Raw genomic sequence first — 14,784 nt, 5'->3', positions numbered from 1 at the left:
AGTCCTTCTAAAGCCAACGCATCTCAGTCTAAGCCACTGAGTCCACAAGCATCTCAGTCCAAGCCGCTGAGTCTTTCTAAAGCCAACGCATCTCAGTCTAAGCCACTGAGTCCACAAACATCTCAGTCCAAGCTGCTGAGTCCTTCTAAACCTAACGCATCTCAGTCTAAGCCGCTGAGTCCTTTTGCCTCCGATACGCTTCAGGTTCTAAATCATCCTAAAACCTACGCAGAATGCTTATTACAACCGAAGTCACTGAGTCCTACCAAGTTATGTACAAAACCTGAAAGTCAATGTGGTGGTAGGCCTCTCCCACCTCAGCCACAGAAGCTGAGTCATAATACAATGTCTCGTTTGCCTACAAATTCAAAACATTCAGTGCCTATTTTCGAAACTTGCGTAAATAAATACAAAGTCTCTTTACCTTTCATAAACATGATGACAAAATACTCACAGAGACCACTTAGTTTTCTCATTGATACGGGTGCTAGCGTGAGTATAATCAAAGAATCAAGTTTAGTAAATAAACCTCAATTTTCTTGTGACATTATAAAACTCAAAGGCATTAATGATAACGACACCTACAGTGAAACTCTGGGTTCATTTAATTTACAACTAGATTTGTCTGACAAAACTTTACAACACAAGTTTCACGTTATTGGTGATGGAGTAAATTTAAAATATGATGGAATCATCGGCACAGATTTTCTTAGATACTTTAATGCTAATATAGATTATGACTCTAAATGCTTGTCTTTATACGGTCAGAGCGTCCCAATTTTATATGATAAACCTATTTATATCGTCCCAGCTCGCTCAGAAGCTGTAATTGAATGCATAGTAGCAAACAAATCATCAGACTTACCTAATCTGCGTGAAGCGCTCATTTTAGATCAAAGCGTCTGTGATGGCGTTTACGTCGCTAATTGTATTGTGTCTTTAAAACCAAATAACCGTGTTAATGTTTCCGTGCTAAATACAACAGAATCCGAAGTTCGTATTAACGAATTCAAAGTTAATTTAACCCCAATTGATTTTATAGAAATTTCAAAAATAATTCCCAGCACCGAAATGATAAACACAATCTCGTCCTCACCCTCAGATCGTATTGATCGCGTTCTTAATTTAATACGACACGAACATCTTAACTCAGAAGAGAAGCAAGCCCTTCTAAATTGTTGTTCCAAGTATTCAGATATATTCTACCTAGAAGGTGATCCTCTCACGCATACAAATGCCATACAACATTCAATAAATACCGGAAATGCCGCACCTATTAATGTTAAATCTTATCGTTTTCCTGATTGCCATAAAGAAGAAGTCGACTCGCAAATAAAAAAAATGTTAAGCCAAAAAATTATACGACCTTCTATCTCTCCCTGGAGTGCCCCAGTTTGGGTAGTACCCAAGAAATTGGACGCTTCAGGTGTAAAAAAGTGGCGTATTGTAATTGACTACAGACGCCTTAATGACGTAACCGTTAACGAAACTTTCCCTATACCGTTAATAACCGATATTTTAGATCAACTAGGGCATTCAAAATATTTTACTACATTGGACTTAGTCTCTGGCTTCCATCAAGTAGAATTAAATCCTGAAGATGCATCCAAAACCGGATTTACTATTATTAATACTAACGGCACATCAGGCCACTACGAATTCACCAGAATGCCGTTTGGCCTCAAAAATGCGCCCGCTACCTTCCAACGCCTTATGAATACCGTCCTTTCAGGTCTTCAAGGCCTCCACTGCTATGTATACTTAGATGATTGCATTATTTATAGCCACGATTTATCTACACACATAAACAAACTACAATTAGTATTCGATAGATTCAGAGAATATAATTTAAAACTACAACCCGATAAATGTGAATTTTTGCGTCGAGAAGTATCTTACCTTGGACACATCATTACCGATAAAGGTGTATCCCCGAACCCAGACAAGGTCAAAGCAGTCTCTTCCTATCCAGCCCCATCAAATCCAAAGGAAATAAAATCATTTTTAGGCCTGATTGGCTATTATCGTCGCTTTATCGATAACTTTTCTAAAATCACTAAACCGCTTACTTCTTTGTTAAAAAAGGATGTTACTTTTCACTGGGGCCAAGATCAACAAGATGCATTCGAACTATTGAAGGAAAAACTAATCACAGCTCCACTTCTCCAATATCCGGATTTTTCGCAGCCTTTTATAGTCACTACAGATGCAAGTAATTACGCCGTAGGCGCAGTTCTCTCCCAGGGCATAGTAGGAAAAGATAAACCGATAGCATACGCGTCCAGGACATTAAATAAACAAGAAGGAAATTATTCTACGACAGAGAAGGAATTACTGGCAATTTTATTTGCGGTTAAGACCTTTCGTCCATACCTTTATGGCTATAAGTTCAAAATTATAACCGATCACAGACCACTTGTGTGGCTCTTTAACGTCAAGGATCCAGGTAGCAGACTCATTCGTTGGCGCCTTAAACTCGAAGAATATGACTACGAGATCGTATATAAACAAGGTCGTCTAAACTCAAATGCCGACGCGTTATCACGCTATCCCGTAAATCTCGTCGATATCAATAGTCTAAATAATTTTTCTTATGAACAATATTTTAAAGCTCAATTTTCTAACAAAACTCCTAATTCTAATACTATAATTGAAGAATGCACTCAAGGACTGCATTTATCCAAATTAAATACAATCGCATGCCCAGTCTCTTTAGATTTTGACTATTCTATGCCCCATTGCGAAGAAATCCTGTCTCAATTAGATAACACGGCTGATATACTAAATTCAGAACGCGAACCTCATACAATATTTCACGTCAATGATAAATCCAAAAATTTCTATTTTCTATTCACTAAAGTTCATCATTATGAACAGACGCAATTGAGAGATGTTTATAATTTATTAATGAAACTAAGAAATATTCTAATCAAAAATTCAGACATTACAGATCTTGCACTTCCCGATTTCTCTGACCCCTTTTCTAAATTAGCTTATAGTAAAATTTACAACATGATTTCATATATATTCCACAATACTAATATTAAAATTAATATCTATAAAAATCAATTAATCTATCCTACTCCTGTAGAAATCCCTAAAATTCTTAAGGAAAACCATGATTCCGCAATTGCCGGTCACCCCGGATCACAAAGGATGTATAAACGGATTAAATCAAGCTACTACTGGAAAGGTATGCGCTCCGACATTGAAAACTATGTTAAAAAATGTAGGTTGTGTCAAATTAATAAACCGCTAAGAAAATCTAACAAAGCTCCAATGGAGATAACTTCTACCTCTACTAAACCGTTTGAACGCCTAGCGCTTGACGTCGTAGGTCCATTACCCGAAGCAGGTTTTCAAAATTTTAAATTTATTCTAACTCTACAAGATGACTTAACAAAATTCACTAATGCTTATCCAATGATTACAGCCACTAGCGAAGAAATAGCACGAAATCTGGTTCATTTCATGTCTCTATTCGGTTTCCCAAAAAATATTCTAACAGATCTAGGTACTTGCTTTACATCAGATTTATTTAAACAACTAACTGATATATTAAAAGTAAAAGCAAAATTTACTACCCCGTATCATCCCCAAACTAATGGTGCCCTTGAGCGCTCACATGCAACCTTGAAAGAATATCTAAAATCGTTTGTAAATGAAAACCAAAACGATTGGCACTGTTATCTATTTACAGCGATACTCGCTTATAATACTACTCCGCATTGTACAACCAATTATACCCCTCACGAACTATTATTCGGTTATAAACCCAGTATCCCTAGCTCCTTATATGAATCAGTAAGTAATACAACTTATCACGAATATATCCGTGCATTACAATATAGAATGCGTTTCAGTCGCGAAAAAGCTATTCAAAATATTATCAACAGTAAAGAAAAATCTAAACAATATTATGACATTAGTTCTCGTGAAACAACATATAAAGTAGGAGATATGGTATATCTAAAGCATCACCATAGACTTCGTAAAGCATTATCACCCATTTGGAAGGGTCCATATAAAATAATTAAAGTCCATAACAAACATAACGTGACCTTACAAATAGGCCGGAAAAAAATTAAATATCACACAAATGAAATTAAACCCGCTATATCTTAATTCAATCTAAAATAATATTATTAAATATTCTTATATTTAATTTAAAATAAAGATATATTATTTCATTATTTTTTTATATTACTTTAATCATTATAATGTTTTGTTGTATTTATTATTGTAACACATCTTGAAAATAAAAACTTACAACATTTCTATTGCCATAAAAATTCAATCTGCCAACAATAAATTAACGTCTTTATTGCATATCATAAACGAAAAATCTATTAAAACATTCGCATTAATTCAACCTTCTAACTCATTTATTTCTCTAAGTGACGACAGGATGCATTATGCTATGTCGGACACGTTAGATAAATGCAAAATTATTGATAGCAACCTTTCTATTTATGAACTAACTACAATTTATTCTTGTTTAATTAATTCAAACTGCGAGTCCAAAATTCTTACTGAGGTCTTCTTCGTCTTACGTCTTACTTTCGTTATCCTCTGAATGTAATTCTAAAATTTTATATGGCCAAATAGATATTTAGCAAAAATTTAAAAAATAATAAATGGATTTTCGTGCAGTCTATGCCAAATAAGCTTACCATTCGTTGTAATAATGATATTGTCGACCATTCTATTGCCGGCAAATCCTTCCAATTCCTATGTTTCTGTTATAAAATCTCCTTTAGATAAATTTTGATATAACAGCAGATGACTGTTGTAAAAGGGACTTATTTAACGAAAGTTTACCACATTTATCTCCTATCTCCTTAAGTAGAATAAATTTATATTCTTTAAAACATAATAATCGTCAGCTAAATAATTTAGAACAAGAATTAAATAATATAGAAAAGGAATCTCATTTTGTTAAATATGGCCCTTATTATTCTACATTCACCTGTATACTAATTGTATTCTTATTTTTGTACTTAGCCTATAAGATTTATAAATGTTTCAAAAACTAAAATAATAATTCCGGATGCTGTATTCCAATTTTTAATCAATGCTATAACAAAGAGGCTCATAAAACTAAATCGAAGATATCAAACTCTGTTGAGATAAAAGAAATTACTAATTCCTCGGAGCCTGAAAACCTCTATACTTCAAATCGTCACTTGAGTAACAACAAATATTTAATACATTTGTATTTAGTATTTTAAAATTTAAATAATATTACTGAATTTTCTTATATACTGAAATGTTCTCTTGCTATTTACACTTATAACTACTTTTCATATTTTTTTCAATTATTTTCAACTACCTATCGAACTATTGTTAAAATGCTTTATTTAAATATGTATGTAATAAATTAAATACATATAAATGTCTCAAAATTATCGAATTAAGATTTAAATAATAATAAGTTAATGTGACTATTACTTAATTGTTTACTTATAATTAATGCAACGATAAATTAAACCTTTTCTTTATATTTTATAAGGATGAATCTCGATGTAAACCTCATTTTTCTTTTCTTTTAACTCCGCTTCAACCTTAAAAAGGATAAAGCTTCATTTAAGGGGGGGAGATGTTATATTCAATATTCCTTAGCAATATACTGCCGACCTCATCATTCTTAATTACTATATAACGCCTTGCAACCATGTGGCCGGCAGTTGCACGTAATCCGCGTCCGCGAAACATTTAAGTTTTAACATTATAAAAGAAAAGTGAGGGGATAATTTCTCTGTAGTTTTTAAAGACATTAAACCAGTAGTGACAGCAGAGTGTGTTTTTTTTAAAGACAATCAGGGGCTGCCGCGTAACAGTACGCATTTTGTATGCTTCGCTTTAATAAAAAACATACACTATTACGCCATAATAGGTTGACACTGCCATAAAAATAAAGCCAGCTTTTCTCTAGCTCTGTTGACGCGTGGAACATAATCCGCAAGGCAAAAGCGCGTAGTCAAACCGTAAAACTTAACGTGCACATAACCGCGTTAATGGAAGGTAGGCTTTATTAACGGCGTTAGCAGACTTGCTACTTTTAGTCTCGATGTATCGCGTTTTGGCGATCGCATCGATATGACATCACGTTTTGGAGATGCGTTCAGTCGCAATATCAAAAAACGCGCGTTTCAGCGACTGTATTAATTTTGAATCACTTTTAGTTGCGGCATTTAGAAGAAAGCGCTCGGTGTTCAAACGAGTGTGTGTATTGTTTGATCACTGCACCGAGCTTGCGAAAAGCAGTTGAATCTTCGATAATCGATGCTAAAAGTAGCAAGTCTGCTGGGCTCTTAAGACGTGCGTCGTGAGCTACGAGCATTAACCATTTAGAAATAGCTCAGATTCCAACCTTCCCGCGTAATGCTATTATGCAAACCGTGACGCGTATCGTACACGCATGGTATAAATCACTATAGTTGTACCGCTCACAAGGGTTGTATGCTCGGGTATTGTTTAATTAAGAGATTACGTCATATCAACGCTATTTCATGGCTATGACTACGAATGTGACATGTACAGTGCCTACGAAGGCTTTTGTGAATGTGAATGAATTTCACACTTTTGGATCGTAAAAGGGTTGGTGTGTAGGAATATAAAACGTTTTGATGCACGAGCATGCAGTACACCTAATGGAAAGTGGGCAACAGCCACTTTGTAGCCCATGGACATTTGTAATCAATCCTATAAAAGGTTAGTGTGTTTTCTTAAGTCGGGCACAGATACGTTGCTATCCATAGGGTCTAAGTTGGAATGTCTTGTATATGTTCATTAGTACACCGTCACCAGAACACAGCACTGAACACTGCTGTTATTAAGCAGAAACAGGTAAGACGGTGATGTCTCCGGAGTCGACCCACGGAGAGTTCTACCACCTTAAATGTTTTACATTTGGAAGTATAATTTACTGTGGAAAATCAAGCGGCACAATTAATCCTCCTTTATTTAAGAAATTTATTACTTAAAATAGGTAGTAATCTAGTACACACTTTAACCGCTTTCTTAGGCACTTGTATCCTCTGAGAATTAAAAGGTCGTGGCAATATTTCATCATGTTGGCCTAGTAAGAGTAATACTAATACTACTTATAAGCTTAATTTATTTTTGTGAAGTGAGTAAATAGTATGAGTAGATAGTATAAGACTAATAGGCAATTGCTTGGGTTCATCCTTGTAACAAATATATGTTGGTCATTTACCCCGTAGCATTAACGTACCTCATAGCAGTAGGTTTGTTAGCAATTCATCTCATATCGTTATTTTTCTTATTCCTTAGTTTCAGAAAGTCTGTCGTGCGTTAGAGGCCTATTTGGTTATTTGCTTGTAATGACAGCTAAACACTGCTCGTATTAGAACGGTGGATCGTAAACTCGCAGGTATAGAGTACCAAATTAATGTGAGCTGCTAAACTTTGTGTAGTAAACTATGCCTATCATAAACTTTATTGGCCATCCCACTAAATTCGGAACTATAGTATGCCCTAAAATTAACAAGCTTACTAATTTTTGAACCGTCGTTCAGTGGTCAGTCTGTCAAGTCAGTCAAGTGGGACGTCATACCCTCCGGGACTAAGGCAGTGTTAACATAAGGGCGGTGGGCATGGATTTTCGGGTCGCGAGGATACGCTCTTTGCCCGGGCAGATTCTCAGTTGGTAAATACCCCCGGATTTTTGATATTTATTCGTAATAATATAATGTTATTAAAAACATTATAGAATAACGAAAAAATATAAAAAAATATATCATCCCACTGTTGTATGGGTGATTCGGTACTTATGGCTTCGCTACCGAGCGAACGGTCAGCCTCCTGATGGTCGGAGGTCGCCAGTCCAGGGAGTTCCCGCGGGAGCGGGCGTCCCCCAGGTGGTCGATCGTGTTCAGTGGTCATAGCCTTCCTTACAAGCAAAGTGCAGGGTAGTGTAGAGCATTTGAAAAATCTTACTAAAAACATTTTCTTTGACTTTATTGGAGAGAATTTTTAATACGTAATTTTAATTCAAGAAATAAATGGGATTGAGAAATAGACAAAAGGTTATATTTTTTAATTTTATTTTCTTCTTTGTATTTTTAGAAAAAACAATTGTACTGTGTGCTGCAATTGACAGAATAAATGTTATTATTATTATCATATATTTATTTGTATATGCTTGTAGATATGTGTAATTGTTTTTTTCTTTTTAATCAGTGAACATAAGCCCAGCTTTATAAACATCGCTCACCCAAAATAAACAAAAATAAAAAAAGAAATCCCGCCGCTATTTCATCATAATTTAGTACTATCATACAAAGTTCGGCGTTTATTATTAAGTTCGGCGCCCAGATGTGCCATCATAAACTTAGTTGTAGGTGACACCGACTTTACGGGGTTAAACTGACCTGCAAAACTTTATATTAAGTTGTGAAGGTGTTGTTAAACTGAAACTGTAAACGTAAACCGTTTTAAGTACGGATTCTCGGTAGGGATTAAATTCTCGGAGCATAAGCAAAGCTGGTTTCGTACGCGTTCTCTTAACGATTGTGAGGGTGGGCTATTATATTCTACACTCTAATAGATATATTCACTAACCCGTCTGTTGTTGTTAGTCACGTATTTAACGATTGAAATCTAGATACTTCCCTACTACTAATAAGAGTTCCCTTATTTACATATACAGACGCGTACCGTCACAATAAAGAATTGTAACGTACAATTTGTAGTTACTTATATTTTACTTATTTTTATTTTATCTATTGCAAAACAGCTATAATATTGTAAAGAAAAATATGATAGTATATAATATGATAGTAAATATGGTAGTCTTAAATATATATAACTCAAAGGTGACTGACTGACATAGTGATCTATCAACGCACAGCCCAAACCACTGGACGGATCAGGCTGACATTTGGCATGCAGGTAGATGTTATGACGTAGGCATCCGCTAAGAAAGGATTTTGATCAATTCTACCCCCAAGGGGATAAAATAGGGGATGAAAGTTTGTATAAATCTACTTAGTTAATAATATTACTTCGTAACGCGGGCAAAAGCTCGTATGATATAAAGGGCACCTAACCTACCAAGCGATCGTTCGTGACGTGGTATCCACACGTATATAAAAACTTCGTCATACCTACGCGCGTTAGATATACCTATCGCGTTAGATATACACCAGTGAAATAAAAATAAAACAGTACTAAAGATAATTCCAGTGATGGATTTACGACACGTTACAAGGACGCAATCAGTCCTGTTTCTTCAACAAACAGCGACACTTGCCAAACTAATTTCGGTCCAGTTTGCAGAGGGTTAGCGAATAAACTTTCCTAGGAACCGCCTCGTAATAGGGTTCACAACTGACTCAAGAATACCCTTTAGTATCTAGGAATACCCTTTATAGATGGGAATAACCTTTAGCCCTCATCTAATTCTGTTTCTGAAGTAGGTTATCTCTGTGCAAACCCACATATCTAAGGTTTTTAAATTATACGATAAATACAGAAAACAAATACTTATGGAAGAAGAAAACAAATACAGAAAATAAAAACTAATGGAAGCTATACTGCTTTACAAAAATTAAGACTTGAACTGTGTCTTTAATGATTAGGTCAATGAGGATATGTATTTGATTAAATAAAATTAATTAGTAGCCAACTTTATCTAATTTTATCTACCCATATTTTATCACTCCACTTTTGGTATCAGCAAAGTTTCGTACTATATTTTACACCCGAGGAATTTACGAGATATGGATGTTTTGTAAATTTGGGTAAATAATTAAATCCCCTTTAACGGATATGTTTCGAGTTTTACTCATAAACAGAACGTTTAACTTTATACGGTATCAAAGTTTAACTAAAGCGTATACTATAACTAAATACGGACATAAAAGTTAAGTACCCTGTCCCGAAGTAAATTTTCATATGATGCGGTTAGACCCTCACGTGAAACTACGTTTATTATATTAGTTGGTGTACAGCAAACAAAATTTGAACACGAGCCCCTGTTAAACTTTCCGTAGATTTTATACGAATGTAGCTGTTCATTCGAAATCATATATCCAAAGGCTAAATATATTTATCAAAGTCTAAAAAAATCTAAGTCTATGATTGTTATAAAAGAGGGTTTTAATAAATTTTATTAATTGACGACAAATTTTGTTTCAAGTAACCCTTAAAAATTTTAATTAATCAAATTGCTTTTTTAATCTTTCGCAAATTTCCGATTGTTATCTTGAGACAATAAAGTAAGGAAATGGAAACATTCTTGTGTTACTTAGTTTTCCTTATGTCCAACACAGATGCGTTTTGTCTTCCGAGGGTTAAGATACTTTTCGTTATATTAGTATCTTTCAAATAAACAACGTATTGATATAAAAACATGTACTACCCATGCTATTTTTAGGTGCATGCCATAATACTCACAATATATTTTACGAAGAAAAACTTTATCGCTGCTATTAAAGGTAGAAAATAGTATTGTCTTTATCGGTTTTTTACGATACCTGAGCACCTTAAGGTTTTACACGTAACATGACATAATATCAGATGTATTGCTCAGTAACGGAGTAATAAAGTGAGCTTTTATGTACCATGAGGGCGTAAAGGGAGTCACTTGAACTTGGGAACACTTTATGTCCGTTGTAATTTAGCGTTTGTGATGCCTAATCTTTGAACGATGTCGTAAAATTGATAACAACACCATAAGGTGTTACTATTATTTTACTGCAAAATGAGTTGCACCAAATATTTGAGTTTAGAGGTGGGATAACGCTATTTTTGATATAAAATTAGATAAAAATTACTAGGACGCCGATCATTGTTTTCTGGCCAGAAAAAATATAGCCAAGTTTTAAATTATAATCCTGCATATGTGATACAAGTACAAGTAACTACATATCTTAAAGAATATTGCTCTGCGTTTGATGCACTTCGGTATTAATTAAAGTTGAAGCATTTCGAAAAACCTCCATTGAGTAGATCACAAGTAATGATAAAGCTTTGTTAATGATTTTTTTGTAAAACTTAAACACTGTGAAGGTGAATCATTCAAACTTGAGAATTTACGTGCTATCTCAATATTAAAATGTTCATATTTAGTACTTTTTTATTCCGTCTTATATTTATTCAGATTTACATGATAATAATATAATAACAATAGTTGTTTTTTGTACAAATATTTATTTATAAAAGAGATACATACAAAGATTTTTAGAAATACAAATTGAGTTTGATATAGACCAGAGATTTGAATTAAACCATAATAAGTATTTTAAAATTCCTGTGACAAAAGCACATCCAAATATTTAAAAATAATATACAGTGAAGATAATTATAGAGGTTTACACAATCTTCATAGATTGGATTTACTATTCCTTGGCGCGGTCCTCATAGTACTTGTGCCATTTGCCAGAAGGGTCATACTTAGCGCACAGTTTCTCCCAGTCTTCCCTTTTCTTGTTGACCAAATACTTACTTACTTTTAAGGCATTTTTCTCTTGGATTTCAGTACACTTTTCGCAACCTGTTTCGAAGGCCTCTTGCAGATTAGCTGTAAAGTTGTAATCAATTCATATTATCCAAGAACTTATAGTCACTACTCCTTAAGAATCGTTACCTTTCCTTGTTTTTATGGACAAAAGTAAATCCAACAGAAATCAGTATTTAATGATTATAGATAGCTGTGTCATTTGTAGGTGGTAGAACCCTTTGTGGTTCGACTCCGGTGGCACTACTGCCACACCTATTTCTGCCTAACAACAGCAGTGTTAAGCTGCTGTGTTCCAGTTTGAAGGGTGTGGTAAGGGAGACATACATTGCCGAGGCATTCCAGTTTAGTCCTCAGGGGTAGCGCCGCACCTGTGGCCGACTTCAGGTAGGAATATCTAATTCTATCTGGGGCTGATTACAGATGTCTATGGGCGGTAGTAGCCACTCACGTTGACAGCATGCTCGTATGCTACTCCAATATTATAAAAAAATGTATCAAAATAAATAATAAAAAGTGTAAAAGAAATTAAAGGGAAAACTAAAGTTGACGTAGCGAAATACTAAGATTCGCACGATTCGCAATACGGCCGCAAAATTTTATTTATATTTAATTTCAGGATGTTTTTCTTTTGTTTTCGTTCATTAAGTTGTTTGAGTTATCGCCAAACTGCTAGTCCGCTCTGAAGTTGTCCCGCGCAGCTGTAGCCATACAATTTACTATGGCGATGCGATTCATTTCTATATTCAGAGCGGACTAGCAGTTTAACGTGGACTATACAGCTTTACGTACCTTTTTAACGAACATCTTATATTTCAAGCTAAAGATCTACTAGCCCTTTGCGGGAGAATTGATATCGACAACTTTTAAATCGACCACATGTAATAATACCACTTAACTTAATAATGGAAATATCGTGCATAAATGAAATAGAATGGCATTACGATACGATCACGCAAGTTTAATGATGAATAATATAATAATTTTTAGTTTTACCTTTCAATTCCTTTGCCGCACTAGTACATTTTCCTTCATCCATGACACAGGCGAAGTAACTTTTGTATAGTCTATCACTATTCAAAACCTCATCAATATCCATGTTATCGTATTTGGAGGTATACTTCTCCCCGGTCACCACAACAGCTAGGACGCAGCACAAGAAAGCCAAGACCTTGGTTGCAATCTAAAACCACAAGATACAATGAGACACTATCAAATGCATGGAATATGCAGTATTAGAAAAATAAGTTGATGGTAAAATCATAAATTAGATTATTCTTTATACAAAATGTTTAAACTAACCATGTTAACAGATTTATGTAAACTTAAATCTTATATAGTTCTAGCAGCCAAATGTGACTTATGATACGTGTACTTGGCTGTTACCCGTATTTATACCCCGTACGATGCATTCAGTTCTCTGTCGATTTTTTGTCCCTGGTCTTCCTTGTGACGTTGTAATGTACATGATGTCTGTACATGATGCATAAAACCGTGTAAAATGGATAAGAGACGAAAATTAAAATGTACAGTATGCTACTGAAATCGCTGTGTTTGTGTGTTTATTGTTCTATATAAGATTAATTAGCTACATAGTAAGATGTAATTAGCGAACGAGCATGCAGTCCGCATGATAATAAGTGGTTGAGCAGGGATTTTGAAGCCGATCATAAGCGCCCGTTAAGCCATCTGTCTCGGTTGTTATCATAGGATAGTACCTAGCCGTGGAACCTCGTCGGGGGCCTTACATTTTGTGGGGGAATTGGCCACTAAGTACCCCACCAACAGGTGCATTAAAGCAGCGTGGTGAAGGAGCGCAGAGTATTGAAGACCTCCTCCAGTTGTGAGGACATGATTCAACGGGACATGATAAGTGTACGTAAAATAACATAGCATATGAATTTCAACTAATATACTTAGAAATATTTAATGGGCTGCACTGACCATTCAACAGTCCTGAGTATGCAGGACCTGAGTATGCAGTGTACCCGACACTGCATACTCAGGTACCACTTGATGCTAATGATGTTAATTTCTATATACTCAGAACATAGTAAGTTTTAAATTTATTTTGTAAAAGTTGCAATAGGATTTTTACACATCCTGTATATTAATAATATATGAAGAAAACACGAAATTTGTATGTATACGTTCGTCCAAGAACATTTAACTACCTACCTCCTTGAAGTCGTAAACAATTAGTTTTAAATAAAATTAAAACTTATTTTTTTGTTTTCGACGTTGTACAACATAATCCCACCATCGTACCTACATCAAAATTATAGTGACGCACAAACTTCTAAAAAATCATCATCATTAAAAGATAAATAAGTAATTAATGTAACCGAATGTTCTTCAAAAATATGAAAAATCGTTGTATGTTTAAATAATTATCATTTCGCGTTATGTTTAGTTACAACTGGGTACTTTGTAAAATAATATAATATACTACCTATGAATTGTATTTTAAGAAAAGCCTACACTAAGGTAAGTAGGTGGTAGAACCCTTTGTGGTTCGACTCCGGCGGCACCCCTGCCACACCTATTTCTACCTAATAGCAGCAGTGTTAGGCGTTGCTGTGTTCCGGTTTGAAGGGTGTGGGTAAGGGAGATAGGCTTTTCCGAGGCGTTCCAGCTTAGTCCTCAGGGGTAGCGGCGCATCTGTGACCGACCTCAGGTAGGAATATCTAAACCTATCTGTGGTTTGATTACAGATGTCCATGGGCGGCAGTAAGACTTACCATCAGGTGGACTACATGCTCGTCTGCTACTCCTATATATATTTGTTCCCATAAAACTTTGAAAACGTAATAAAACGCGAAGCGAAAAAGCACTTAGGTAGGAAAATGTTTTCGTCTGTGAATATTTGAACCACTAGAAAGTCTCAAGACAATATATAGCTATTGATTTCATAGTTTGTCATAAATTGAAAAATATTTCAACACTATTTCAAAAGGATTATAAGTAGGTACTTCCAAAATTATACATAATCCATAAATATAATGTCTGTCATTCCTTATTAAAAAAATCATAGATAAACAATAATTTGCTAGGTTAAGAAATATAACATTCGTCGTGCATTATTTTTGTGCTGATACTATATTTCCTAAGAAAGCAGTGATAGCCTACTGCTTAAGAAACTATGCCTCTTGATCGAGGGGTCCCAAGTCCCAAGTTCAAATCCCAGGCATGCATCTCTAATTTTTCAGTTATGTGCGTATTAGAAAATAATTATCACTAGGTTAAATGGTGAAGGTCATCAGGTCGTCAGGTCAAGGTATCGTGAGGAAACCTGCATA

General features: G+C 34.9%; 1 protein-coding gene across 1 annotated transcript; it reads right to left on the bottom strand.

Moving 5' to 3' along the window:
- Positions 1–11,164: 11,164 nt before the first annotated feature.
- Positions 11,165–12,855, bottom strand: LOC140751882 (ejaculatory bulb-specific protein 3-like). Its single transcript, XM_073085971.1, has 3 exons — positions 12,788–12,855; positions 12,482–12,668; positions 11,165–11,548 (listed from the first exon to the last, which is right to left on the bottom strand). The coding sequence occupies exons 1-3, from the start codon at positions 12,788–12,790 to the stop codon at positions 11,367–11,369; spliced, it is 372 nt and encodes a 123-aa protein (XP_072942072.1). The 5' UTR covers positions 12,791–12,855; the 3' UTR covers positions 11,165–11,366.
- Between the last annotated feature and the right edge of the window lie 1,929 nt (positions 12,856–14,784).

The sequence above is a fragment of the Epargyreus clarus genome, unplaced genomic scaffold, assembly GCF_041222505.1.
Source record: "Epargyreus clarus isolate Ecla_fem2 unplaced genomic scaffold, WU_Ecla_fem_2.2 ptg000023l, whole genome shotgun sequence".
Lineage (NCBI taxonomy): Eukaryota > Metazoa > Arthropoda > Insecta > Lepidoptera > Hesperiidae > Epargyreus > Epargyreus clarus.
Note: the sequence above shows the minus strand (reverse complement) of the source record. Positions and strands in the feature narration are given on the sequence as shown.